At 39.1% G+C, this 26,955-nt stretch overlaps 6 protein-coding genes across 11 annotated transcripts; 2 read left to right on the top strand and 4 right to left on the bottom strand.

Annotated features, from left to right (window-relative positions):
* Nucleotides 1–384: 384 nt before the first annotated feature.
* LOC117651762 (transmembrane protein 120 homolog) lies at nt 385–5,035 on the bottom strand. The gene is made up of 8 exons (XM_034396086.1): nt 4,503–5,035; nt 3,976–4,094; nt 3,700–3,867; nt 3,527–3,619; nt 3,109–3,326; nt 2,756–2,979; nt 2,509–2,643; nt 385–2,430 (listed from the first exon to the last, which is right to left on the bottom strand). Exons 1-8 carry the CDS (start codon nt 4,572–4,574, stop codon nt 2,395–2,397), a joined length of 1,065 nt encoding a protein of 354 aa, XP_034251977.1. The 5' UTR covers nt 4,575–5,035; the 3' UTR covers nt 385–2,394.
* A 921-nt stretch (nt 5,036–5,956) lies between these two features.
* On the bottom strand, nt 5,957–7,032 carry LOC117651763 (39S ribosomal protein L2, mitochondrial). Its single transcript, XM_034396088.1, has one exon. It carries the CDS (start codon nt 6,939–6,941, stop codon nt 6,030–6,032), a length of 912 nt encoding a protein of 303 aa, XP_034251979.1. The 5' UTR covers nt 6,942–7,032; the 3' UTR covers nt 5,957–6,029.
* Nucleotides 7,033–7,162: 130 nt separating this feature from the next.
* On the top strand, nt 7,163–9,823 carry LOC117651766 (protein unc-119 homolog). The gene is made up of 6 exons (XM_034396091.1): nt 7,163–7,477; nt 7,604–7,678; nt 7,808–7,921; nt 8,004–8,112; nt 8,198–8,370; nt 8,458–9,823. Exons 1-6 carry the CDS (start codon nt 7,417–7,419, stop codon nt 8,598–8,600), a joined length of 675 nt encoding a protein of 224 aa, XP_034251982.1. The 5' UTR covers nt 7,163–7,416; the 3' UTR covers nt 8,601–9,823.
* LOC117651758 (regulator of nonsense transcripts 2) lies at nt 9,816–16,385 on the bottom strand. 3 transcript variants are annotated; one of them, XM_034396074.1, is made up of 25 exons: nt 16,184–16,384; nt 15,972–16,025; nt 15,684–15,777; nt 15,369–15,581; nt 15,125–15,286; nt 14,932–15,042; nt 14,733–14,852; nt 14,313–14,654; nt 14,042–14,225; nt 13,732–13,961; nt 13,579–13,663; nt 13,323–13,491; nt 13,084–13,231; nt 12,762–12,980; nt 12,510–12,695; nt 12,271–12,414; nt 12,017–12,175; nt 11,763–11,942; nt 11,444–11,677; nt 11,258–11,360; nt 11,017–11,180; nt 10,759–10,918; nt 10,522–10,682; nt 10,328–10,420; nt 9,816–10,248 (listed from the first exon to the last, which is right to left on the bottom strand). In XM_034396074.1, exons 3-25 carry the CDS (start codon nt 15,774–15,776, stop codon nt 10,138–10,140), a joined length of 3,771 nt encoding a protein of 1,256 aa, XP_034251965.1. In that variant the 5' UTR covers nt 15,777; nt 15,972–16,025; nt 16,184–16,384; the 3' UTR covers nt 9,816–10,137. The 3 variants fall into 3 exon arrangements, with proteins under 3 accessions (XP_034251965.1, XP_034251966.1, XP_034251967.1); XM_034396075.1 differs by having other exon boundaries at nt 10,107–10,248; nt 15,972–16,039; nt 16,184–16,385; XM_034396076.1 differs by having other exon boundaries at nt 10,107–10,248; nt 10,531–10,682.
* Nucleotides 16,386–16,424: 39 nt separating this feature from the next.
* LOC117651760 (rab5 GDP/GTP exchange factor) lies at nt 16,425–20,293 on the top strand. Its single transcript, XM_034396082.1, has 12 exons — nt 16,425–16,581; nt 16,823–16,995; nt 17,086–17,249; nt 17,331–17,579; nt 17,671–17,788; nt 17,874–17,971; nt 18,060–18,316; nt 18,402–18,533; nt 18,626–18,736; nt 18,834–18,965; nt 19,047–19,337; nt 19,417–20,293. The coding sequence occupies exons 2-12, from the start codon at nt 16,838–16,840 to the stop codon at nt 19,918–19,920; spliced, it is 2,214 nt and encodes a 737-aa protein (XP_034251973.1). The 5' UTR covers nt 16,425–16,581; nt 16,823–16,837; the 3' UTR covers nt 19,921–20,293.
* LOC117651759 (splicing factor 3B subunit 3) lies at nt 20,108–26,822 on the bottom strand. 4 transcript variants are annotated; one of them, XM_034396080.1, is made up of 20 exons: nt 26,692–26,822; nt 25,770–26,081; nt 25,490–25,660; nt 25,215–25,387; nt 24,626–25,122; nt 24,351–24,529; nt 24,119–24,274; nt 23,872–24,023; nt 23,642–23,797; nt 23,413–23,568; nt 23,047–23,325; nt 22,777–22,971; nt 22,566–22,700; nt 22,249–22,454; nt 22,010–22,126; nt 21,745–21,910; nt 21,445–21,657; nt 21,203–21,352; nt 20,916–21,113; nt 20,681–20,821 (listed from the first exon to the last, which is right to left on the bottom strand). In XM_034396080.1, the coding sequence occupies exons 2-20, from the start codon at nt 25,993–25,995 to the stop codon at nt 20,681–20,683; spliced, it is 3,666 nt and encodes a 1,221-aa protein (XP_034251971.1). In that variant the 5' UTR covers nt 25,996–26,081; nt 26,692–26,822. The 4 variants fall into 4 exon arrangements, with proteins under 4 accessions (XP_034251972.1, XP_034251971.1, XP_034251968.1 ...); XM_034396077.1 differs by lacking the exon at nt 26,692–26,822 and adding an exon at nt 26,496–26,652; XM_034396079.1 differs by lacking the exon at nt 26,692–26,822 and adding an exon at nt 26,355–26,495.
* Nucleotides 26,823–26,955: the final 133 nt, after the last annotated feature.

The following is a 26,955-nucleotide window of genomic DNA, read 5'->3' as shown; positions in this document are numbered from 1 at the left end:
GCAGGGCAGGTCTGCACCGTCTGCACGCCGCCGGTCCGAGGCGAAAACTGAAGCCGGAGGCACGGCACAGCCACGGTGCCACACGACCGGTCCCTTTCCCTTCGCCTTTCACTCCCCGACTGCCGTCCTTCGCAGCCCAGCCCAGCGCAGCCCTCCGCGGATTGGCGCATTCCCCTCTCTGGCTGCACACTGTACTGTACCGAGGACGACGACCTACCCCACCCCGCCCGGCCTTAGCCTGCCAGCCCCGGCCCGGTGGAGGCGGCCAAAACTCTAGACGCGTTTTGAGCTCCAGAGTCGCTAAATGGGACTCGAACCGAACGTGTGACCCCACCAATGGATTGCTCTCAGAACGGGGAAAGACACACAGAGAACACCAACAGCGCGTTTTAGATCTAATATTTATTTAAATAAAAATAAGACACAGAAAAGAGGGGACATGATATAATACAGAAAACACAAAACATATAGAAATGGAAGGCACAACCGTAGCAGCGACAACTGCCATAATACCCAATCGCACATTTCAGCGCATTTATGCTAGACCGTCTTCATCACACTGGGAAACTTAAAATACACAAAATTGAACATAATTGACTAAGTTGGCAGATACACTAGATGAAATAAAAAAGTACAATGGAATTCTGAAATATTTAAAACAAAATATCAGTTTCCCAGAAGAGCAAAAAATACAGAAGGGCTAGTTTCATTGGATGAGTGCAGAATGTGCAACAAAGAGAGGATGGGATGAAAAAGTAAAATAAGTTATCACCACTGTTTCAACAGTCAAATAAAAGAAATTTCTTTCACACTAATTTGGACAGTACATTAGAGGCAATAAATCTTGCTTATTGAAAACTTCCATGGACATAAACTATAATTCACTGGGTTAAAAAACGATTTAAGTAGGAGTCCATGAAGACAATCAAGACACCTTTGGAAAAAGTAAACTGTTTCTCAGGAAGGAATGAAATGGCAATGAGGTATCAAATTGCTTGAAATGACAAATAAAAACAGATATCATCACACAATTAATCATTACTTGAAATGCATTGAGGTATGTAAAGTAAAGCTCAAATCAGTCCTCTACAGCAATTGGTTAGTCATAGTTTGACATTGTATCTACCAGTAAATCTTTCTCTCCAGTCGGTGGAACAAGAGCGATGCAATCTAACGATGGGAATAACTTGCCGTACACTCAATAATAGAAATTCTTGCAAAGAATATACAATCAAATACAGGGGAGTGACATTGTAATCCAAAGGAATTTCCATCATTAAGAAACCAGCATCAAGGTGACAGTATAGTAACAATAAGGTAAGAGCATCAAGAGACCATGTGGGAATGGTCGATGATATGGGTTTAAGAATTTGTATATGCTCACTCAATATAATTTTTGCCACATCAAACTGTGGTATTAAAACAATGGATGCAGAACAACATTTTAAAAAAAGGTTCTTAAACATAACACATTCGATGTTTCATTACAGTCCTTCAACTCACAATACACAAACATTCATGTTTCATAAATTCAATAATTCATTGCCTTTTAAAGGCTACAAGGCAAACTGTAAAAAATATGCGGTTGTTATTTTATAGTAAAATAAGACCTGCCCTTGGCTGATTGAACTTGATCAGCACGAAGATCAGAAGCATCAAAAGGCAATGTAAATAAAAGAACAAAAGTTAGATTGTTAAAAAAATTAGTTTTCACTAAATTTTAAAAAGTACATTGCACAAGAACGTCGAACACAGCTTTCACACTGAACACAGCCAAGAAAATTAGACAAAACATTTAACAGCTGAATTAGAAATCGAGTCCATCTTCAGTCACACTTGTTCGATGAAGGAAAAATCAACTAAAATTAACAAGACATCCAGAACCGAGCATACCATTTCATAGCAATAGTTCTTTGTCATCTTGTGACGACAGAATATATTGAGGTAAAAACTTCTCAAAGCATAATTATTTATTTTTTTTAACAATTTCCAAATTGAATTATGTATGGATTTGTTCATGACAACTCCATGCAAAATATGTAACAAAGACAACTTTATCACAGTACAACCACAGACATCTAACAGTCCAGAAAGTTACACATCACCACATGTATCCTAAAAATCCCACCACAGAAGGCTTATCACATAGTAATTTGTCATCCATTAAATACCATCTTCATCTGTCTCTTCCTCCCCCTCTCTTGGTTGCAATAGTTTTAAAAAATTGTAAAAAAAAAACTCATTGAATGAGAATTTGAGCAACTATTTGATGGGGGCTTTTAAGTTTTTTCTTAAGAAATGAAATAGCCTTTGTTACAGGATTGCTTCATACTCTATGAAACTGACGAATTCCAGGAAGACAGAAAAGATATCCTGCTCCTCTTCTTTGGTGCACTAATCATTCTTGTTGCCACTCGATTTTGCTTCATCCTGAAATTCAAGTAGAATTACAAAACTTTGTTGAGCAAGAAGTCAGAGATAGATGTCTGCCACTGAAAAAGTACATACCTTTTCCCCTGGAGTCTGTTTACTCCCCCACAGAGCTTGCAGAGTCCTGTCCGTCAGCTTTTGGGGAATAACCATAGAAGTGGTTATCGTATTCCCAAGGAATAGGATAAAAAACAAAAATGATGTCACAGGCACCTAAAATTTAAAAAAAGGTAGAGAAGGTAGGTACATTAGGAGCTAAGAAAAAAGCAAAAACAAAAGATGGAACACAGACATTAGTCAAGTCTAAATAAAATTTGTTATTTACCTGCCATGTGGCATGTTCATGGTAAGAAAGCTTGTACAGAGTGTAGGCATTATAGACTTGCAGGATATAGCCAAAGTAAAGGAAGGGAAAGAGAAAGCTGAGCCCACGCCACATCCAAGAGTGGAAGCCTTCAATAGTAATATCCATGTTATGTCGTTCGCCCAATGCCTTCAACCGATACAGTACTCCTTGTTGGTACCGGAATTGAAGGTATTGCACACAACCTGAAAGAAAAGATGCTTTAAAATGGGAACAAGCGGAGGTACACAAAAAAAGCTGTTAATGCAATGGATCTAGGTTACAAAGCTCAAAGTCAACTAAAACCACGTCCAGGTGGCACCTAAAATACGTACTGATGTACAAATTGAACCACATGAATTGTGGCCGAAACAGGTACCATGCGGTATTGTTTGGCCAAATTAGTAGAACACCAGAGAGCACTGTAGAGATAAAGTGATGAAGGCGCCACCATCCTTTAATTCGAGAGCCATTCACTTTAAGAATGCTTTCTCTAATCGTAAGGGTGCAGTAATACCACACCAAGAGGAATAAAAATGCAAGTTCAAGTGCCCTGCAAGATAAATATTAATCAGTTAAATAAACACAAATATTAGCGTGAAAAATTCATGCCTTTTGAGGATGTCAAACATGTAAGCAAAGGAGAGTTGTGGAGGTGCCTCCATTCAATGACACAGCCCTGTACAATGATAACCCTTCATAAAAAGATAAGATAAAGGGTTGTCTTAAATTGTGGTCTTTGAAAATAATTACCTGAAATTGGTGACAAGGTTGATAACAGATAGCACAAAGCCAATGACACTTAGAATTAGCTTAAACTTCTCGTATTCATCCTTGTACTTAAACCTGCAATAATCAAGTTTAATGTTAGAGAATAAATAGATTACTTTATCAATTAACTAAAGTTCTGAATCAAAATAGCTTACTTTTCATTTTTATTCAAGATAGAGACATTAACATTGCCTAGAATTATTTTCAAGTAAAGACCATTCTCTTTGGGTAATGTTTGTTCTATTTCTGATAGTTGGGCCTCTCTCCGCGACATATCTTTATTCATTTTCTCAATGATTGCCTTATCGCCACTTTCTCGAAACCTGAAATATGCAAATTGACATTAGTTATATCTGTCCAAATATATTGACTAAACAAAGTGTTTTTTTTTTTTTGTTTTTTTTTAAAGTTAAAACAGAAAGAAGTCTTACCGCTTTAATGATCGTGTCAGAGTAGACATCCTGTAGCGTTGGTGAGTTAATTCTTTGACACATTTTCCCTGAAGTTCTCCAACCTCATCAAGTTTCATCAGATACTCTCTATTGGCGTTCTGAAAGGAATTCAAAACATCATAGCTTAAACTAGATACCATAGAGAACAACACAAAGTGAAAGTGATACAGTAAATTGAGCAAAGCAAGATATGAAAATAAACTGAAAATTTGTAGTCTCATAAAGAGCTATTTGTGTTTATAATGGTTTTATTTGGAAAACAGTAATTTCCGATAGTGTGACCTTCTTTACCATTTTTTTTTTGCCAGAGAAAACAAAATAAAGGTGACATCTGAAATCTAAAATTTGTGAGCTTTTCTCAACCCCTTTCTCTCACGCATTGCGAGCTTCGTAGGCATAAATGCAGGGCAAACATACTAATAAGGCGATGAAAATTCATGACAAGGAGGTGCGAGGCAGGTAAAATCGTAGACAGTTGGAAAGCAAGTCATAACCCCACCACTCACCTCCAAAGTTTTGAACTCAGCTGATAAGTCCTCCCAATCCTTCACGCACTGATCAAAGTCTTCTATTTCCATGGTCTAGGATTTTGCTCGACACCCGCTTTCGCCAATGCAGTGCAAAACCCACAATCCCTCCGTCGCTTGACCAGAAATCCCAAAATTTGAGGTAGGCCCAGGTCCTGGACGTCGACTGCACTCAAACGGGCACTCGACGGGCTGCGACTGCTTCGACTGTCATTTGTCTCGTCCGGGGATGGCCGGATCGGGACGGGGACGGGCTGGCGGGGCAAGGCAAAGGGTTGGCGGGGCGGCCCCACAAAAAGCGTGGAGCGACACGGACACGGCACGGGCCGCAATGGGCAATGAGCAAGGTGTTTGCGTGGGATTCGCTGATCGCTGGCAGCGCGTGTCGCGGCCGTGGCGCGGCGCGGCAAGATAGTGGTCGCTAGAGCCTAGAGGCTCGGTCAAAGGTGATGTCACTCGCGCGGTGCGTGCGTGCGGCGCGTCGTGCCGTCGTCGCGTCGCGCTGATGTGATGGGGCACGGAGCGGCCGCTGCTATGCTGCTATCGCGCCCCGCGACTGCGACACTGTGACTGACTTGGCGGCCGGAGGGCTGGCTGGTTCTGTTTGCGGCAGGTGTGGGAGAGTGTTTGGTGCCGGCCGTATGACGGCGATAATTTGAACGGCACACGGAACGGCGCGGGCCGCCGGAGTGCGAGGGAAGGCGCGAGGCGCGCGCACGTCAAGGACGTGTCATTTAAATTGATGTGCGTGATTGGCCAGGCAAGTGATTCGGAAGAATCACTCTCTCGCACCCTCACGGGAGACGACATGAGTACAACAGAGACAGAACGACGCGTCTGTTGACCCTCTAGCAACAAAGACCCGAGTGCTTCCGTGCGAGTGCCCCTGGTTCGAACACCGACCGCGTGCCTGGTACTTCCCTGACAGGGGTGCCACCCTGTCAGTCGCCTCGAGACGTCCAGTTTCATGGTCATCGGACATGACAGCGAATGTCGTATGGAAAACCAAGAGTAGTCGCGCTGTTGCGTCCGATGACCACAGACTTTGCGTCTGAAAAATGCCTGTTGTTCCCAGGACTCGACTCGACCTTCGCAGCACTCGATCTTTTCGAGTGGGGCGGCAGTCTGCTGAGCACTCTCGTCTTGATGCCATTTATACATTTTCGCAGGGCTCTAGCTGTCTAGGCCGACAGGGGCTGAATCTCTCTGGGTGTGCCTTCTAGGTCACCACCGGTCTTGAAACATGCCAATGAACCAAAGGCTCCTCATCACCAGGGGCCTTCGCCTTCCCATAGGTCTGCTGTTGTTCCATTTTGATTTTGATTAAAGGTCTCTAAATGATTGTCTTAGTAATACTTTAACAAACAACTTTTCTTTCTAGTAAATGTAATGTTGTTTTACTAAGGGTAAGCATTATGGAGTAAAACAAGAAATTTATCAAAATGCCAATATTTATTTTCAATTTACATTAATTACATAGCAGTATAAATTTTTTCCAGTCCTAAATTACTCATCCATGTTGAAACGAGGAATGGGCACCTTTGTATTCTGGCAAACAATTTTCTTGGGAGCACGAATCTTGCGACCAAATCGACCAGTTTTACGCTGCCACAGACCAGAACGTGGACGGAATCCGAGTTGCCTCCACTTCGGAGCGCTTCCAATAGGAGTTGTAGCATGCTCCAGGTTGCCTATCCTACCTACGCATGCCATGCACTTGGGATCCAATAAAAATTCATGTTTTGAGGGCATCTTGACAATGACATGCTCCTTAGACTTCTTAATGATAGTTCCACAAGTACCAGCAGCATGGAGTAATCTTTGATCACTAGAGGGTGTTTTCTGGAGGTTGTGCACCAAAGTACCTTCTGGAAGTGCACCTAGTGGATATGCATCCCCTTCATTCGGAGTGACGGGAATAGGTGGGATGTAGCTTGACGTACGAAGAATATCACCAGGTTTCATGTTGACTGTTGCCAGGTAATATTTCAGTTGATCTCCTCCGGCAACAAGCGCCAGCCTTGCACTTCTATTTCCATCGAAAAGAAGTTGTATCACCTTCTCCTCAATTGGTGGAACATCTTCGGTTGGGCCTTGTCGATTGAACTGAACCCAGTGGTATTTGTGCTTGATTCCACCACCCCATCCTTGAATTATTTTCCTCCCAGTGACGGGATCTCGACCGCCAAGACCTTTAACTTTGAGTGGTTTCACTGTGTATTCATCTTCATAATATACTATCCGCTTGAGACAAACTCCAGGTGTTCCTGCCACAGGTCGAGGTTTCTTCAGCTGGTCGTACAAGGAGGGAAACTTCTTCTGAGCGAATCTAACTTGAGTTATACAGCTTCCACAAGTTGCCGTCAATGAACTGATAGCTTTCAACTGAAACGCTACGGTTGTAATGAAGAAAGACATCCTTGTTTAGCGTCAAAACCTCCCATGAATTTTATGTTGTAGGAGGTTAGGTCCCCCTTCTAGCAGAAGACATGCTGTATGAGAAACTTACTGAGCGTAAACTAAAAATTTTGTTGGTTGTAAAATGATTAAAAGGTTGTAAAATGATTGTTTTTCTTTTTATTTCTAAAACTGTTCATATTTCAAGAACAACTTGTACCTACTTGAACCTTGTCATTTGTTGGCTATTGTTAAACCATCGCACAAAAAGGCAACACAAGTGTGTTTTTCATAGAGAACGAAAAGCAATGACAATCGCAATAATGTGATGTCATTCATTGAAAGGAAATCGTCTGCTAGGAAATGTTTTGGTTGTAATTTCAAGTCTCTTTTTCTTGGACTTACAGACTTTACTCATGAGATATTCATGACAGGCGTGAATCAAACCGTCGATCTAACGTGTTAGCTCCAGAAAATTGATTTGTTTCCACAGAAAATGAGTTTAGTACGAAAAAACGGTGCAGATTTGATTCCAGGTCAAGAGAATGTGGAGAAAGGTAAGGGAGGGGAATGTGACACTTCTTTGTGTTTGTTGAGAGTGCATTTGCACCTGTCACAAGCCAATTTATCATTTGATCCTATCACCACCACTGTCATCTTAAAGCTCCGTGCACTTTTTTTAGGCGATGCAGAGAAAGAAAATAAGTTTCCCGCAGTTACACCTGAAGATGTCTTGAAGATGAACCGAATTTCTGATGGTAAGTTTACCTTATTTTGTGTAATTTTAGAGCTTTACTTAAAAGGTAACATCCTTAAAATTGGGCTATGACTGTAAGGCATTCTTTGTTGGTCGTTTCTCTGTCATTTAATTAAACTTATATCTCCAGTGTACTTGTGCTCTCCTGAGGCAAATATTTTTGGCATCGACTTCATCAGATTTCAAATTCGGGATTTGGAAACTGGCACAGTACTCTTCGAAATTGCGAAGCCCCAGCCTGGAGGTAAGTAGTACTGACTTGCTCATTATTCAAAACTATTTTTAACTGCAAATGTTTTTTTTTTGTGTGTTATTTTGCCACACAGATATTGTGGAGCCCGCCACAGAAGAAGATGAACCAGATCCTAATGCAGGCAGATTTATTCGTTATGAATTCACTCCTAACTTTTTGAAGCTGAAAGCAGTTGGATCCACGTGGGTTGAATTTATATTGAATCTTATATTGCAAATATGCGAGGAATGCAAACTTTTAATTATTTATTGTTGCTTCCAAATTTAGAATTGAATTTCAAGTTGGTGCATTGCCAGTAAATAACTTCCGCATGATTGAGAGGCATTTCTTCAGAGACAAGCTACTCAAGACTTTTGACTTTGAGTTTGGGTTCTGTATTCCCTTCAGCACCAACACTTGTGAACACATTTATGAGTTTCCTCCTCTTGCACCGGAATTGAGTAAGTGCTCTACTGTACATTAAGAGTGATGTTACCATGTCAAGTGTAACTCCTCAAAATGGCTAAGATATTTGTTTTATTTTCCAGTCCGAGACATGATCAACCATCCATTTGAAACTCGCTCAGATTCGTTTTACTTTGTTGATAACCAACTCATTATGCACAACAAGGCTGATTATGCGTACAATGGGAATATAGTGTCAGCATCAATAGCTGATGCTGAGGGGTGATGGCATTCCCACTACAGGAACATTTTCCACATTATTTCTTCCACCTTATTTGTGTGTTGACTTTCCAGCACTTACGCCAGAGCTGCTATGAGCTTCTTAGACTCTATTTATTCTTTTATCTATTTTTATTAATAATATTTGCTTGATATGATTCCATGTTTAATTTTCCATGAACTCTGTGATGATCTTGTGTCATGTTTCCTTCTTTCTGTTTTTTAATTTTAAGTTTTTAAATGGTAATTTTTTGTGGCATTATGTGATAGATAGTAATCTCATGATATTTTTACTTTTTTTAAAAAGCTGTAATGCTTGTTTTTATATGTGGTCCCTTGACTTAATTCTTCACATTTTTGTACTGAGTGTTGGGTAGTTGTTTCCTGTGTTGCAGTTTTTTTACATTAGATCTTCCTCTGTGATTTTATGTACCTATGGGGACTCTCACGAGTATGGAACCATCTCCAATGTTAAATATAATGTCCCCTGCCTCCCCCACCCCTAAAATAAAAGATAAGGAATGATAATCATGCAGGATAAACAAAAACAACAAATAAGCAGGGTTGCTCAGCAATAGCTCTGAAGTAGAGGTATGTTGTATTAAACTCCTGTATACTAGTAGTCATTGCTTCATCCACTGCAAAGCTATTGTGCATCCATGCCTAGTGTTTGCGTAGGTAGGTTTGCAGGCACTTTTGCATTATGACTGATCATGATCATTCTATGTTCATTTATTCACAGATCCTAAGCTAAGATAATTTATTGAAAATCTTGTGATGTGTGAAGCACTTAGAAATGCCAATCATGTGCCTTTTATAAAGGATTTGACCCTTCAGCGAGTCTCCCTTTAACTGTTGTTGTCATCAGGTGTAATTACAATTGTTCTATGAAAAAGGGACCATTGTTCCACTGTCAACAGATGAAAATATTGTATGTAGTCTTTTCAACAATGACTCACCTATAGGTTGAAATGTTGCTCCAAAGAAGTAAACCAATTATTCAATTTGACTTAAACAGTTGTGCTTTATAAATTATTAATTGGACTTTAATTTCATTACTCCAATGACAGGCTCTGCCTTATTTGGGTGATTACTTTCCTTTCTTGACAAACATGTGTTGAGGAGGGAACCAAATTACAAGTTACTTGTTTCCTGCTTTTAGCTTTTTCCTTGAAAGCACTTTATATCACTGTCTTATGAGAACATTGAATGAAAGAAATGCTACATTAATATGTTGTTTTATTTCACCTGGAAAACCACAAACAAATGTACCTATCTCGGAGAGGAACCCATGATGATTGGTGATAGCAGTGAAGTTACCAAATTTAAAAACAAGACTGATTATGAAAATCCATGAATAAAGTACCTTCATAGTTCATCACAAGATTTATAAAGTCACATCTCATTAAATGTGTAAAAAAAATCATTAAAACTTCATAGTACTATACCAAAACAAATTTGGAAACAAAACAGCTGTTCTGACGAGATCGTTGTAAGTAAATTAGGCGGTAGTATAGATGTAAAAATCCTTACAAAATCAGGTGCTACCTCGTTCTTTTAGGACCAAAAATGAGATCAGCATCAGGTGCACCTTTGGGATGTTGGTACCGATTACGCCTCTCTCTGTTCAGATTAACAGTTGCAGGACGCTGAATCTACAAAAATAAAACAGCCACTGCATTATGTTACCCATTAAATTTCTTAGAGACTAATTTGCAACGTTGAGAGACATACCGATGCAAGCATGTCCTGGTAATCCTCTTCTTCCAATCTTTCATTAATATCTAAGGTAAGTCGCTTGACACGCTCCATTTCCATACGTTCCGCCTAGAAAAAGCAGTGGGTAATCCATTAGGAAGCATCTAGATTCACAACACTTAAAAAAAAATTTGTATCATTAAACATAGTGTATTTTTTATTTTTTTTACTTTTTGTACCTGCTCTTGGCTACGCAAATTCAAAGCTAACTCAGAGCTAACAGGTACTGAAAGATTCCGGAATGCTTGTTTGTTTCCCCTTCGAGTAAGAAGAGTGAAGTTCATAGTATTCTGTTCCACACTAACATTCTCATTGGCTTCTTGGAGTTGCTCTGTAAGAAAGAATGTTTTTCGTGACTTACATACCACATTATTATTTCAAGCCTGATGGTCTAAAAAGTATGTTACCATATGTTTTTTTGTGGTTTGTTCGTATGTGCAATGGGATAGAGATATGCATATGCCGTGGCTTAGTTGTACTGCGGGCATGATCCTGAATACTACACGACACCATCTGTTCAAGTTCTTCCAGAAATTCCTTATCTTCATGGCTAATTTCTTCTTGTTCCTGAACAACAACAGAACCATAAGAAAGTAGATACTTTGAAAGTCAACTTTAAAAATACATCCAACAATGGTATTTTCAAATTTGAATGGATAGGATACCTTTCGTTTTATTCTCACTACATCTCCTTCATCATTTGTCATGAATGAGTCAGACATTTCTTCATCTTCATCATCATCATTTTCATTATCATCTTCATCTTCATCAAGCATGTTGTCAAATTCATCATCATCTGCTGTGTCAGCCCCATTGTCCTCTTCCATTTCTGAAAATTTCAACTGACTTTAATATTTAGCACTTAAATCTATAGTTTAGAGAACTCAGGCAAAAAGGTATACCTACCATCCATTGAGCTGGTGTCGTCTGTGCCATCTTTTTCCCCATCAGTCTCTCGTTCCGAATCCTCAGTAATAGTTCCTAGGTCTGCACCATCTCCCGGAGCACTCTGCAACAATCCACAAATAAAACAAGACATCTAACTTCTACTCTCAAATGAAAAATGAAAGAGAAATAAGGTGAAAGTCTTACAACTGATTTAGGCAACTGGGCTACAAGTTTTGTCTCTAACTCATTAACTGCTGTTACAGCTTCTTCTAAAGTTTTGGCAAGTACCAAATTAGGCCTCAAGCCCAATAATGCATCTTCAAACATGTACTCAATGGACATTGGGAAGGGAGAAGGTCCGTCCCCTGCACCAGTGAGGGCACCCACAGTATCTCCTGAGGCCCAGTAACCACTTTCTTTCTTCATCCAGTAATAATGCTGCAAATGTATAAGTTAATGATAATTTGCTTCAATTGTGCACCACACAAAAGATACAAGATAAAAATGAAAATAATAAACACACCTGGAAAAACACAATGAAATAGTCTAATTTCTGCTTGCTGGGTCCACTGTTGAAGAACTGACCACATGTGAACAACAAGGTGCTCACTAATCGTATTCTAAATAAATGATCGGGAGGATCCAGAAGAGAGGGGTTTGCAGCATCATGGGACACTCCAAACTTGATTAAAGAGTATAATACCTAGAGCAGCAAAATAGATTTTGATGGTTTTGTTCACATATTTTCAGCAGAAGTGTAAAATGAAACAAACTCACCTTAAAAATATCATTGCTTTCTACAACACGATAATTATAAAGTTCTCCAAGGTATTTTACCATAGCAACTCTTCTTTGATTCAGTTTGACATGATTAATTTCCATACAAACTCTAATATCCTCCAGAACACCATCAACAACCATAGGTGCTACACTTTCCTGATTAATCAAAGAAGCATAATCAAAGGTCAGAGTCACACCTATGACATTTAAAAAAGCATTTGTGCGTGTTTTATCCTGAACTAAACTCATACCTGATGAACAGCTAAGCCAGCAACAAGACTTGCAAGGCATCTGATGTTGTAATATTTAACATTCCATGCAGCAGTAAGGCATTTAATAGTGTATGATGCCAAGTCTTTGTCCTCCCAATCAAGCCGTCTGATCAGTCTAAATACCTTGGAGAGTAGCACACGGGAAAAAAATATAAATTCAGTGGAAAAATTACATGGACTCTTCTAAAAATATGTTTCAGTCTTTAAAATTAAGTTACCTTGTCAGTTGTTGGTTTGCTCAGATCTTGATATAGAATCTTTCTTATAAAAGAGTGAAGGGGAGGCCGCTCTTTAACTCTCAAAGGTCCACCCTCAGGTGGGTTGACAAAGAAAAATGCATTCTCTATCATAGTGACATATCTTATATCCATTGCTAGGGCTGACTTCTTGCGCATCATTTGCTCCTGCAATTCATTAAAATTAGTGCATTGAAATAGAAAAATATTGAAAAGAAACTCTGGGTCACTTACTAAATAGATTTTCGTGCGTTGATGTGAGTCTGGTTTGCGCAAAAAGTATCGGCCACATGTTTCAAGAAGAGCACATGTCATGTCAACATGGTGGTGAGTGAAATCATGCAGGAGAACTTTTAGGCAAAACAAACCCTCTATCAGAGAGTACATTTTGAATTTTACTAGCTCTCCAATGAAACGTACAACTTTGATTTTACTTTCAATATTGATTTGATCCTGGAAAATTCATAAGCATGATTTAAAAATTTTGCTTTACACAGCCAAAGTAGGTAAAAATAAGTGAATGCAAATGTAATCCAAGGTTTCAAGGAAAGCTCACCTTTTTGCACACATGATACATAAAGTCTTGCTTGAGCATGTGACAAAGGTCTTGTGCAACTTCAGGGACTACAGGGTGTAACGTGGCAACCAAGCGAGCATAAAATGGTAGCAGATCCAACCTTGTTCTTGGTACCCCGAATAGCACTCTGGATGAAATAGATGGACCAGATTAACTTGCATTGGGAGGTAACATTTTCTATTGAAATAAAAATGAAGGATTCATATGTTGTAGCATACCTCACAAGTTTTCGTTTATTGCTTTTAGCATTAAGAGATAATAGAAACTCAGCAGCTGCGTTGTCAATTAATTCCCGATTAACACAATTAGGGAGTTGATTTAAAAATTGGTCTAAGTGCTGTTTGGTGGAAGTGGTGGCTTGGCTTGCAGGTTCTGATTCCTCTGGTTCTGAAAATAAAATTTCCACATAACACGAAAAGTTCAAAATAATGACTGTACCTCAAAGCAATGTTCTCATGAAAATAGGATGAGTACCATCTTCCACATTTGCTGGTTCTACATTGTCAGGATTCCCTAGATCTTCCTCTCTGAGCTCAGCATCCAAAACCTCCTCTGTCACCTACAGAAATAAGTTTATATATTTCTGACAGTCTATTTTTCTATTCATACAAAAGAAGCATGTGTTACCTGGCTGACTGGAGTTGGTGATGGTGAAGATCCTGGTTCTCTGTCACGAGATTTGATCCCTGGCAGGTAATCTCTCATGTTAGGGAAATCTTCATAAAACCTTTGTGTCTCTTCATCTTCCCACAGCCCACCCACCAGTCCAGATGATCCAGAGAACATTCCATCCTCTCCATCACCAAAACCACCTATTCCACTAACAATCAATCCTGATTCTTCTTCACATTTGATAGCTAAATAAATAAAGTTTCATGTGAATTGAAAGAAATTTTGCAAGAGCAAACATTAAAGGGGTTGAATTCAAGATACTCACGATCCTCTGGCAGTTTGGGCATAGGCTGGTCCAATACATCAGCAAATGATTGAGCTGAATTCAAAAGCTTTTGATATTGTTGCTGAAGATTTTCCAAGCGTTCTTTTCGCTCAGCATTGAGTTCACCTTTGGTTTGGAGGATACGTCTATTTTGTCGTTCAAGTGCCTGAAGTTCCCTGTGGTCCTGAAGAAAAGTACAAAGGGACAATGTGAAAAATAAAAAGGAAGAGAAATAGAAGCAGGTAAATGAAATGTAACATCCTCCACTAACTTTCAAGAGATGCTTGCACAAAGAGGAGAAATAATCGCTGAGAAGAGTGCGAACAGCTTTTTGCTTTTCAGGTAATAGGAGAGTACTACGAGGAACCTCCTTTCCCACTAATGTTGCGGCATTTTTCACACTTGTGGGAATCAAGCCTGCATAATCCTCTCCACAATGCTTGCAAAAGCTCAGTATGACACTGGCATTGTTGTGGTCCTCTTTATCAGCATTAATTAAAGAAGATAGGATCTGTCCTAACAGGGTGAGAGCCTTTGGAAGAGGAAAAAGGCTGACACTCACAAGGTCTCCATATAATCGGAGGTCAACACGTAGTTTAGAGGGGTTGGCAACCTGATAAAGAAACAAACCATTACTTTTTGTTTAGAGATACTTAAAACATGAATATAGCGTAAGCAATGAGTAGCAAACCTTTTCATCTTTTTTCAGTGAAAGGACTTTTTGCCAATTTTCGAGCAAAAGTGGTGCAAAATCAGCATATGTTTGATGCAGCAAACTACACATAACAACGGCAGCTCCAACATCTGTGACCTGGAAAGAAGCAAAACATTAGAAGGCTGAAAAGAAGTTTAGACTTAGCTCAACTGGGCAGTAGCTAACATAAGTTTACCTTAAGCTTGGCTTCCACAATGGCTGATGCTGCCTCACTTAAGTATTTTGAGAGATTCAGAGTGGACATATCTCGGACCAATCCTTCAAGTTGAGCATTAGTGAAGTTACGCTGCACAGAGAGACAAAAAATTATTTCCTAATTGAAAGCAAAAATAAGCACATTTTTTCAAGTAACTTTCCCGACAACTTACAAGTTTCCTCACAAAGCCTGAGTTCCTTTTCAGATTAGAATCTAGTGTTGCAAAATGACGTTCATCAGGTCGAGAATTGGCAGCACGTTGATTGACAAGTCTTAATTGAGCCTTAAATTCAAGCCTTACATCCATCTCGTGGAGTAAATGGTCTGCTGCAGTCTGTGACAAGAAAATTTTAAGCCCAAAGAAATTAAAATATTCTTTAAAAATATTTAAGTTTTTTCAAATAGAACAAGTCTACCTTTTGAGCGTCATCAGCTAGGCAGGTTTCTTTAGCATCACTGTGGGCTTGAATTTGTTCCTTAGATAAGGAGTCAGTAGTTGCATCTGTTTCAGAAGACACACTTTCTTGGGTTGGCACCTCCTCACAAGATGGATTGCATTCTCGCGGTAAGCTTCCACTTGTAGTTGAAGTAGACTTTGGAGATGTGACCAATGAAAGCACATCATCATCCTTGGGAAAATCAATCCAGATAATTCATGAGTTTCACAACAGTGACAAATGTAGATAATTTATTTCTGTCAAACAAATTTAAGGTAAACTCTTCTCAAATACCTTGAAAACTATTTTGGCAAGCCATTCATAGGACCCTTCAACAGGAGCTATAGGTGTTGATGGCATATTGAGCCCTCCTCCTGTATCCCCCATGCTGCAGAAACAAAAGTTAGGGAGTAGAGACATGCATTCCAGTTGTCGAGAAAAGTCGATAGACTGTCAGTAAGCCTGCTCATAAGCAGAGACGTTATGGCTATAGAGGAGGATAGTTCATCAAAAACCCTTCTTAAATATAATAGAAACTATAATAAAAATGTGACAAAAATACAAGACCAAACTGCAGTTTACCTCTTTCTAGTAAATTTCTTCCTCAGTCGAACTGCGCTCTCCTTACAGATTTGGCTGCAATTATGAAGCTAAATGAATGCAGTGACAGTGCACAAGGAGACTATTAATGACAAGATAAATATCAATAAAATTGACAGTGGGCTGAGCTGTTTGAAAATTTACATAATCTTGCCAAATAAAAGTTTAAGAAAACAAATGTGACGGGACCTAACCTATCGTTCCGGCTCCTTTGTTGACTTCACCTAACAGAACAAGCAGCTTCGCTAAGTCATCGTGGTTGGTGCATTTCCTTTATTTGTCTTTAAGCAGTAGAAAACTCTGCCGTAAAAGTTACTTGAGCAAAGAAACACTATCTAGAAATGTTTCCCTATCAATCAATATCAAAACACAAAACAGCGGAAGATCGTGCTACTACTGCAGCGCAGCACTGCAGCAGCTGCGCTGCAACAACAACTACTGCTGCTGTGTAGTCTGCTTCGGTGAATCAGAAAAGATTTTGTCATTTCTTGTTAGTTGCATTGATTGGCCTTGTTTGGACAGGATGACTCGTGACGGGTTTGCTCTACCTCATCTCATTATTTAGGTGGCTGTCTATCGCACGTTAAAACAGGTAAGATGCTTTCGAAATTGGGCATGTTTTTCAAGTGACAGATATTTTGGGTGAGGACATGATTTGTAGGTTATACCTTAATTAAAACTAGTGTTGCACTTGAAGACTTGCTCTTCAGATTTAAAGAAATTCTTTTGACTTCTGTAAAATTTTCACTACCTCTTATGATGTATTTCGATTACTGCTTATTCCAGATAACCCAGGCAAGATTTTTTAACGTGATTCTATTTCTCTTTTGAAGGTTTAGATCTGCAAAATGTTTACCAAAAAGAACCCAGCTTTACGCATTGATGAGGCAGATTTGAAGTGCAAGAATGGCTGTGATTTCTTTGGTAATCCCGAATGGGATGGGTACTGTTCTCATTGCTACTACAAGGAACGAGATCAGAAAAAGAGTCCAAGTCGAGGAGAAAGGTAAGGAGTCTTTTTCTCTGGTCTTGAGGGCTAAGTATTCCAAGTGCTAAGTCACCTTTTTAACAAAACAATCATTAATGTTTTGTTCAGTGCTTCTCGAGGGTCACAGGATAAGGATAGTCCATTGCCTATTACTATGGCAAAACGATTTAGTAAATTTGAAGAAAAGAAGCAGCAGCAAAGACAGCAGCAAGAAAAGAGGAACAAATTTAGTAAACTTGCTAGCAGTTTACGAAAATCAACCAGTATCCGAGGTACATTCTCAACTGTTCTTGCTCTTCCAGAAGAAGAAAATCTTCTCTTGGCTCTTTCACAATCATATCTACCTGTTGCAGATTCAGGGCGGTTACCAGAGCCATGGCTAGAACAATCTCCTGAGGTGGAACGTATTAAGCAAGAGTATGCTTCGCAGTTGTCTTCTATTTCACCAGAAGTCAGCCAGTATATGAACAAATATATTCAAGCACTTTGCCGTACTGTGTGTTCAGATGCTAATAATATGTCAATTGATGAGTTATCTGAGAAAGTTCAAAAGTTTTACCAAAACCTGTCTAAATGTATGGATGCTCAAAATATTAACCAAGGTATATGTTTGCCTTAGCCTGCATCACTGCTCCTGTTGCTTTATAGTTGTCTAAATAATTATTCTCTCCATTTCTGTCTTTTCCCTATCAGAATTGAAAGAACAAGTGCTGGACTATTGTGAAAAGTTTACGATGACTATTTTGTACCGTAATTTATTTTGCCCGGCAACTACTACAGATGAAGAGAAAGACCTTGCAATCCAAAAGAGGCAAGTAGTCTCGGCATATTTTTATTTTGTGCTGTTCATCCATGTACTTGAGGCTAGGTCAGATTAATAATTGAATATTTTCCAGGATTCGTCAACTAAGTTGGGTTAACGCCAAACACCTGGATTGCCGGATTAATGAAACTAATAAAGAAGTCCGTGACCTTGTGTACACTTCTTTTACAGGTAAATCCCCTTTCTCTACCTTTTAGATAGAATACAATATGCCAGACAGTTTTTGCAATAAAAATTTTACTCTCTTTTAAAAATTTAGATCTTTTGGGAATGGATTCTGAGAAAGCACCCCAAGATAAACTTCAAGCTGTAGTAAAATGCTGTAGAAATATTTTTCTCTTACTACAATCATCGGTCGGAGGCCCAGCAAGTGCAGACGAATTTTTACCTGCACTTATCTTCATAGTCTTAAAGGCTAACCCTGCCCGTTTGAAAAGCAATATTCATTTCATCACTAGATTCTGCAATGCAAGTCGCTTGATGACTGGTGAAGGAGGATACTATTTTACAAACCTGGTATGGACCCTCAATTTTTGTCACGTTTGTTTTATCTTATCTACGAGAGCATTTGATAGTATTTCAATCTTACATCTCTTTATAGTGCTGCGCAGTTTCCTTCATAGAAAATATGACAGCACAATCTTTGAGTTTGCCCGAAGATGAATTTGAACAATATATGTCTGGAGAAGTGGTGCCAACAAGCACATGGGATTCAAGCGTCATGATGTATGAAGTAAGTCCTTTTCCAAGATTTTAAGTCAGAAAATACATCTCAAAAAAATTATACTGATTACTTTGGTAACTGTGTGTTCCGTTATTCTTTAGGGCATTTCTTTGATGTATGAGCATTTAGTGGCACTTGACGATATGCATAAGAGAGCTGATTCTGTCCTAGAGAACACTGATGTACTGATGAACAAAATGAAAGATTTATCGGTAAGACTCCTTCAATTATAAAAATTTCTGACCTTAACAGTTGAGATAAAAAAAAACAAAAATCAGATCATTACTGACCAAAATTTATTATTTTCAGCATCAAATTAAGATCAGAGTTGATGATATTTTAGCCAAAACTCAGATTAATCTTTCTACAGAGAAAGTGCCCACTGATATAGACACTGAGAATCCTTTACTGGAACTGCTTCCTCCTCCAATTGCTCCTATGGTGTGTTAAAGTTGTGTGCTGTTACATTAGTGATTCATTCATTTATTGTCAAATCTGAATTATTTCCAAAAATTGTTTCAGGTTGTTGCACCTGTGACACAAAACACACCTGAGTCTGGAAAGTTGAACAGTTTGTCTGAGAAGAAGAGTCTGATTCTCCCAGGTATCACTAAGTATGCTTTCCCATCTGATTCAGAACTAGACGCTCTAGGTGCTGATCGAACTCCAGGAGATGGTGCACTTCCTCTTCCTATGTCTGACTCACAAGAGTTTCTTCTGACCCCTTCATCGACTTATGGTTTCTCTGCTCTTGATGAACTTGCCACGCCAGATGAATTGTGTGCAGCACAGGCTAGCCTCAATTTTGTTCAGGTTTGTGCTTGTTAATTTTTTCTCATGTTAAGCATATATCTCTGCGAAACATATCACCAGAATGTGGCGTCTTTTGCAGGGTCTATCAGCAGTCAACTATGACATTGATATTTCTGACACGAGTGCCGATAGTAGTGCGGGGGTATCTCCCCATCCGTCAATACTCTCTGTGTCTGAGAACAAAGACGGCAGCCCGGAAACAGCGAGTGTCCCGGCCACGGACCCTCACCCTGACCCTGACCCTGCATCACTGCTGGACACATCTGAATCTCCCACATCCAAACTTCTATTACCTTCACCTATGAAACCTGTTGCACCAGAGCCGTGTAGTGGCCTAGACAAAGAAAGTTTCCCTGAGGAGCAGAGCTCTACCCCAGTTCATAGCCAAGGCAAACTTATTAGTCAGAAACCACCTGAAGTTCCAACCAATGCAACCAGCTCAAATTATGAAAGCTTTACTGCACAGGGGTGGAAGATTCAGAGCATACCCTGTGATACTGGAACTTCTGATCTCAACAACACCAATCGGACTAAAAAGCCCAAGGATGACCCAGGCAAACTGATGTACTGTGATTTAGATTGATATTTTTAGAGTTAAAGGACATGTACTGATTATTGGTCTAAATGCTTGTTTTTAAGATTTCTTATTCATTTCTATCCCAGCATAAAATTGCTTTTCATATTATTCAAGTTACCATTTGAAGTCAAGTTGATATAAATGGGGAGTGTAACGGCAGCCAGTAAAAATGATAAGATAAGACTTAATTATCTGTTTGAAATTCTTATCTATTTTATTATAAATCAAAGAACAATTTACAGTTTGTTACATGATTTAATTTTTTTTTGTGATCCCAGTTCACAAAGTAAGGGGTAGTTCATTCCATTTCATTCCTCTTGGCAGCTTAGATTTTATCGGAAACCTTTTGAAAAATAATAAAGATAGTGAGTTTAATCTAGCTTCAGTGTCCGTCATGAGTTGTTTCTGAGCATGTTTCCTGCCCATAATCCTTTAAAAGCCTGAGTTCATGAAAACTAAAGAGCTCAATAACTGACATTTTTTTTTCCTTTTTGTTTCAGCAAAACTTTCTGGTATCGAAATTTGCTATGATGACAGGTGAAATTAAAAGTTACTCAGTTGGATGAAGTATATGTACATTATAAAACTAGACACACATTATCACACAACAGTGAAGTATACAAAAAAAAAAATGGATGAGTGGATGACATATATACATAGATGAATGGTGACATGGAGGTCTAATCAAATATATGAACAAGCATCAAGAAATGTTTTGTCTGAAAGTAGTAATGAATTGTTGGAATTTAAGTAATTGATAACTCAATCAGAAGGCATATCTCGTTCTAATGTCTTCAAGCTTCTTGGAAACTTCATTAGCATTCCGATCAAGGTCCTCCGCTATGCTCTTTTGCTTAGTAGGATCAATTGAGTTGAATTGCTCACAGAGATCTCCATCAATGACATTCTGCAGAGTAAGACAAGAAAGACAGAGTTATAAATAATCTAATGTCAGCAAGTAACATTCAGTTGTACACACAACAGGAGGAAACTTAGCATACCTTTACTGGGAAGTAATAAGACCTGAATGACAGGTGGTCTCGGCCACAGAGAGGTGCATTTTCAGAGCGCATGTGCATTTCAAGATGTTGGAAGAAATCTTGGTCCTCATGGGATGTGAATGGAACAAGCACTCCTACTGTGCCAGACAGGGTGGTATACACCAAGGATTCACTGCCTCCAGGAATCAAAGTGGCTTTCTACAAAACCAGAACAAATGAAAATAAAAGCCACACTTTTCCCAAAAGAAACCATTTTTTTCCCCCAAATGCAAATGTCTATTTATTACCTGAAGAGACATAACAATTTCTCCAATGTGGAAATTAACAACAAAGTCTGCTTTCTGGGATGCACCATTTAACAATCCTCTGTCCCAAAGAGCTTTGTTACCAGTGGGGTCTTCATCAACATCATCACTCACATTACCAGCAAGCCGTATCTGAAAACAAAAGCAGGTCAATTTGAATTTAACTAGGAACTTTTCCTCATGATACATATAACATTACTTCAAAAAGAAAAAAAAATACTGACCACAGATATATTGCCGAATTTGTCAGCCACGGCAGTAGTATCATAATCAAGGACTGTGCTGCAGGTGACCCACCGGGGGTGGGTGTCATCAGCAAAGATAATAAGTTGGTTTTCTTGTCTCTTGTAACGAACCATGTAAACGCTCTCTTGAACATCTGATGCAAATATTCTGTTACCCATGGCTTGAATGTTGACAATCAAATTTGGAATGTGCTAAAAACAGATAAAGATACATGGGTCACTAAAAAAATTCAAACATGTAAATAGAAATTGTAGCATATTTCAGATGTTTCAAGTTACCTTGTTCTCACACTTGCGGAGCAGCTTTTTCTTTCCCATGTCATACAGACGAAGCATTTTTCCAACTCCAACTAAAAGTTTACCCTGGAACGGGCACAACGCCTGAGGTACTTCATCTAGGATAGTCTTGTGAACTAACTCCATATTAGTGCAGTCTATGTCCACTCTGTATGGAAAGGGGAATGATAATAAAATTAAGAAAAACTCATATACATAAAGAATGACACATTGGTTCAGCTTATGAAAAGCATAAACCAGTTATTACCTGTAAGTAAGAAGGTAGCCAGCTGAAAATTGACGAGGATTTAATTGAAGGTCTTTGGAGACACCAACAACAATGAACTGTTGATCTGGAGTATTGGCAAACCTCACAAGTGCAATACTGCAAAAAAAAAAAAGGAAATAATAAGTACAAAATCCAGGAGATTTAAATTCCTTTAAGCACATGAGCGCTTGACAGGCTATGAGTACGCATTTATTTAAAAGTGGAAAAGGACAACATGCCTGTGAGCAGCTTCGTTCTGATCAAAAGGTACTCTGCAAATAGTGCTCCCTTCAACAGGGTTCAAAATTCTGATGAGGGATGCCCACATTCCTGGGCCTGCTTTTGGTGCGCCAAACAAACTCTCTGGGAGGTCCTCACTAAGGAATGCTTCAGCCATCTCCCTGGCAAGGTCTTGCTCCTCTTCACCAGCTGCCTCTTGCATTTCCTGGAAGGAAAATGAAGTAACCATTTAATGACAATTATGTTAATAAATAAAATTGCTTGTCAACAAAAAGGCTTTGAAGAAAGTAGTAACATGTGGATTTTCATTAAATACCTGCGCCATTTGAATCCTTCGCTGCTTTTTAGTTTCCTCAGTATAAGCATTATGTTCTGTTTCAACCATTACAAGATGAGAAGATTCAGGGTGAATAACAAATTTTCTAGGGGTATATTCTACGGGGAATGAAACCTGTAAATGAAACAAGACAAGAAAATAACAATAATATTCATGAACACACAGAAAAAGAGCAACATAAATAGATTACCTGATTGAAAACAGCCCCCAACTTTTCTAGAGCCAAAATTCGCAGAGTATTTGTGGAAATTGCTACAATGCCTTCAGGACACTGCTCTGAAGAAAAACCAGCAGCATACTCCAACGACTCATAAGATAGAGGAGTCAAATGGAATCGATTTTGATAGTAATAACTAAGCCATGAACGACTAGACATGGCCAGAACCTAGAAAAAACAGTAACAAAAAACCTGCAGACTTTGCTTACAGCTACAGGCTACAACTTCATATATTCTACTTACAGCTTCACTTCCTTGCATGCGAATTCGGAAAAGTTTGACAGGTCTGGACCCAAGGTAGCGGGTTCGTGTATCAGCAAGATCACCAGTAACAGGGTCCAATACTGTCCTCAGTAACACACCATTTTGTAAGCCAATGTTGAGGTAAAGTGTTCCCTGCACACCACCAGTATCGGCTTCCTCCCTGTCTCTGGTATCTCTGTCACCACCTCCCATTTCTACAATGCAGAGAGATTCTGCAGCAGCTGGTAAGGCTTGCATACTGAGAGGAGACAGGCAGTCCTGAAAATGGAGATTTGTTCTTTTAGTTGCAAGAAAAGAAGTAAAGAAACTTGCATGAAAAATAAATTGAAGAAAACAGATACTTACAGAAGGGTCTAGAGAAATAATTCGCACTGTGTTGTCTGAGAGTCCAACTGCCAAGAAACGTGATCTTTGCTCACCAGCAGGGACATTGGCGAGAGCCATACAAATAACATCACTGGGCATTTCCTTACGTTCGGTGTATTCATTTAATTGGCCGGTCTACAAGAAATTCAATTAAGAATGAGGTACGTGAAATTGAGAAAATGCTCAAACCAAAACTGCTAATACTTACGGGATCCATTTCAAAGTACACAAGCTCTCCACCTGTAAGTGCAATCACAACCTGTCTTTGGTTAACAGCACACTTGATAATTGTCTTCTTTCCAGGAGCTTTCCATTCATTAACTCGCTTATCAGCACGAATGTGTCGGATACCATCAGGATATACCTATGGACAAAATGTCAAATTATTATTAAATTACACATGATATCTGCAAACTGTATCAAACTGTCAATGAATACCTGAACAAGAGCGTCATCTCCCAAAGCAGAACAAGACAAGGTGGGTGTAATACCCAAGAAGCCAGACTCAGTAACTTCTTCAACAGTTTCTCCAATTGACAAAACCAAAGTAGCATTCACAAAAGATACAATAATGTATGCATCAAATTCCTCTGAAAAATAGTTAAAAGACATGCAATTTAGGTGAAAGGTATAGGTAAGGTATATTCAGTCACTACATTAAAATGAAATTGGGGAGTTTTCTTACCATCAGCTCTTCTTTTCACAGTCCATACTGCACTAGGATTACCTGGGAGTTCTGACTTGGCCATTTCAGATACCTCCAGACCATGCCGCAATACTCTCAGAGTGGACCGTGGACCCCTTCCACACAACATGTAGAGTTGAGGTGTGTCCTCATTGGCTGTCAGTAGGAAAACAATGGTGTCAGAAACCTGAACAAATCTACAGCAAAATAATTTTAGCTTCATGACAATTACCCAAATCAGCCACCTGACAGGCTAAAATTGGTGAGAGAGAATCCAATTCATCAACCATAACTAGATTGCGCAGTGCTCGAGGTGCAAAGAAGAATGTATCACCCTCTTCAAGGGGCATAGCAGAACTGAATTCGGGTTCATCGTCGTCATCACCAAGATGAGCAATCTGATAGAGGTAACTAAAGGAAACAAGAACAAAAGCCACATTTAATACTTAACAGAGAAAGTAAAAGACCCAATTTGAAAGGCGAAGCCTGCTCCTAAGAAAGACTCACTGATTTCCAAATTCAGAAGCTACAAAGAGGAAACCAGTCTTCATAACACACATAGCTGATGATACAGGTACTGTATCAAAATACTTCAACTTTATTTCAGTAACTACATCTTCATCAGTCTCCAAAGTAATTTTAAATATATCTCCCTGCTCTGTCTGTGCTAAAAAGAAGAACATTGACTTGGTTTTGTGTGTAGCAGAGCAAACAAAAATCATGCCCCTCTCTGGGTCATCCAAATCATTTCTTCGCCGAGGAATTGGACACCGAATGTCATGCTGGTCTCCCAAATTTTTATATGTAAGATAATTCTCAGAACAGATTAGAACACCACTGGGGCCATCGTTTCCTCCAGGCACAGATATAAGGAAATTTGCATGCTCCTCTAACGGCTCACTGTATTTTCGAACTACATGATTTAAACCCAAATCAAGTTCATAGAAAGTTAAGGTTTGCTGGGTTTTGTTTGCAGCTTCACCAGAGGGGTCTGTATCAGCCTCCTGTAGTGTTGAAAAACAGAACAGCCACATTAAGTAAGCTTACATAAAAACAAGAATAAAATTTACAAAATTAATACATTAAAAAAACCTACCTCATAGTCAATTTCCAAGCAAGCAAACATAGGGTTCTCAAAGCCAACATCAACCCCGACCATGTGATAAACAAGTGTATTACTTTTGTGTGCCTCAAGGGGTGATGAAATGGTGAGACGTGCTTCTGCATCTCTGTTCAAAATGTATACTAACTTTTGTTTTTCTACAGCACCTAAAATAAATGGGGAAGCATTGGTAAGTATTAATTGTTTTATTATAAGAGCAGAAGGCAGAGTGAAGTCTCCTCAAAAAAATTCTTAGGAAATGGTCTTACCTATCATGACAGCTCGGCCCTTTGGGTCAATAGCCAGATACTGTCCTGGGACAATTCTACGGCATCCACTCTTTCCAAAAGTTTCTTGGTGAGCTTTGTCAAAAACATTTTTTTGTGGCAGGTACTCTAGGATGACAATTCTTCCAGAATCAGACCCAACAACAATGTAGTCTACAATCAAACAAATATTTTAGAAACATCAGCTTCAACATAAGAAAAGAAATGAAGTGGCCAGTCATAACAACGAGAGACGATTCTGCTCGCCAGTTAACGCACATACCTTTAGATCCACCTGTTAATCTAAAGGACATCAAAGACCTAACAACGCCAAAAACTTCCACTGTCAACAGTGTATGCACTTTGCCTGTGTTCGGGTCTGGTCTCAGCAATTCTAAAGATTTGCCTCTTGCAACAACAATTTCTTGGACTTTACTGCCACTGAAATTGCCATGGACTGCATGGGTAATGCCCGTGGCCCTTTGGAGGGTCAGATTGTAAAGATGCATCGTGAGGTGCTGGTTGAATACAATCACAACGGGAACCCTTATTAAATGTCAGTAAATTACTGCCTGCACAAACAACTTGCGTCCATCTGGGGAGGAAAAAAGGGAAAGAAAAACAATGTATTAAAAAATCAAGACTTGCAATTTACAGATTATGCAACGGGTAAATAGATATTAAAACAAATAATGAATTAGCACTGTACTTATTGGTTAGTACCCAACAATAAACAGAGGGGTGTTTGGAGCTAGTTTACAAGTGCACGCTCATGAGCACAATTAGAATGAAGCAGTGAGCCCCAAGAGATTTACAAAACAACTATCAGAAAATTACATTGAATTGACAACTGTATTATCAAACTCACAATTTAGGAGGCAAAGCATAACCTCTCCAACACAGGTACCAAACAATTTTCAAATACACAAAAACTACAAAAATAAGAGCAGCTCTGAGACAAAATAAAAATTTTAAAACCAGCTCATGACAGAAGAGCAATTAATCGTACCGTTTTCAGTGAGGATTATAGGGATAAAATATTAACTTTTTCAGTTTCAGAAGAGATGGCGTCCGGTAAAACCGACCGGCGTCCAGAACCACAACCAAAATGAAAATTGGAATGGACAAACTATGCAATCCTTTTCTGATAAAACTAATGTCATAAGACGAAACGAATAGTTTTCAGTCAAACAAATTAATCTTACAGAGCCTGGATAAATCGTCCGCTCCGCCCTTATTTCACGTTGAGTTGTAGATTTATAGTTTTGTGGTTGGCTGCTTCGTTCAACGCCTTCTGTGAATAAACGTCATAACATCATTTTAGCGGGCAGCTTCAAATCTCCGTTGTGTATTGCGTCAAGATTTTGAATTCTAACGATATAATTTGTTATTTGCGGATGTTCAGTCCCTCTTAAATTAAACGGTGCAGTCCGTGACCAAGTGTTCAAATCTACGAAGCTCAACTTGAC

This window comes from Thrips palmi, unplaced genomic scaffold (genome assembly GCF_012932325.1).
Source record: "Thrips palmi isolate BJ-2018 unplaced genomic scaffold, TpBJ-2018v1 HiC_scaffold_6, whole genome shotgun sequence".
Lineage (NCBI taxonomy): Eukaryota > Metazoa > Arthropoda > Insecta > Thysanoptera > Thripidae > Thrips > Thrips palmi.
This window is presented reverse-complemented; position numbering and strand designations above follow the sequence as displayed.

Bases quoted from the DNA above. Each gene is read 5' to 3' on its own strand.
- LOC117651758 (XM_034396075.1), bottom strand. From the start codon at position 15,776: ATGGGGGATACAGGAGGAGGGCTCAATATGCCATCAACACCTATAGCT. The intron at 14,655-14,732 runs GTTTGCTACTCA...TTTCTTTATCAG, and splicing joins CACTGAAAAAAGATGAAAAG to GTTGCCAACCCCTCTAAACT. The intron at 11,361-11,443 runs GTAAGACTTTCA...GGATTGTTGCAG, and splicing joins CCCAGTTGCCTAAATCAGTT to AGTGCTCCGGGAGATGGTGC.
- LOC117651759 (XM_034396080.1), bottom strand. From the start codon at position 25,995: ATGCATCTTTACAATCTGACCCTCCAAAGGGCCACGGGCATTACCCAT. The intron at 23,798-23,871 runs GTATTCATTGAC...TTTTGTCCATAG, and splicing joins GAGATGACGCTCTTGTTCAG to GTATATCCTGATGGTATCCG. The intron at 22,701-22,776 runs GTAATCTATTTA...TTTCATTTACAG, and splicing joins TGGGGGCTGTTTTCAATCAG to GTTTCATTCCCCGTAGAATA.
- LOC117651766 (XM_034396091.1), top strand. From the start codon at position 7,417: ATGAGTTTAGTACGAAAAAACGGTGCAGATTTGATTCCAGGTCAAGAG. The intron at 7,478-7,603 runs GTAAGGGAGGGG...CACTTTTTTTAG, and splicing joins TCAAGAGAATGTGGAGAAAG to GCGATGCAGAGAAAGAAAAT. The intron at 7,679-7,807 runs GTAAGTTTACCT...TTATATCTCCAG, and splicing joins GATGAACCGAATTTCTGATG to TGTACTTGTGCTCTCCTGAG.
- LOC117651762 (XM_034396086.1), bottom strand. From the start codon at position 4,574: ATGGAAATAGAAGACTTTGATCAGTGCGTGAAGGATTGGGAGGACTTA. The intron at 3,327-3,526 runs GTAATTATTTTC...TTTATCTTGCAG, and splicing joins AACCTTGTCACCAATTTCAG to GGCACTTGAACTTGCATTTT. The intron at 2,431-2,508 runs GTATGTACTTTT...CTTGAATTTCAG, and splicing joins AACAGACTCCAGGGGAAAAG to GATGAAGCAAAATCGAGTGG.
- LOC117651760 (XM_034396082.1), top strand. From the start codon at position 16,838: ATGTTTACCAAAAAGAACCCAGCTTTACGCATTGATGAGGCAGATTTG. The intron at 17,789-17,873 runs GCAAGTAGTCTC...AATATTTTCCAG, and splicing joins GACCTTGCAATCCAAAAGAG to GATTCGTCAACTAAGTTGGG. The intron at 18,966-19,046 runs GTGTGTTAAAGT...AAATTGTTTCAG, and splicing joins CTCCTCCAATTGCTCCTATG to GTTGTTGCACCTGTGACACA.
- LOC117651763 (XM_034396088.1), bottom strand. From the start codon at position 6,941: ATGTCTTTCTTCATTACAACCGTAGCGTTTCAGTTGAAAGCTATCAGT.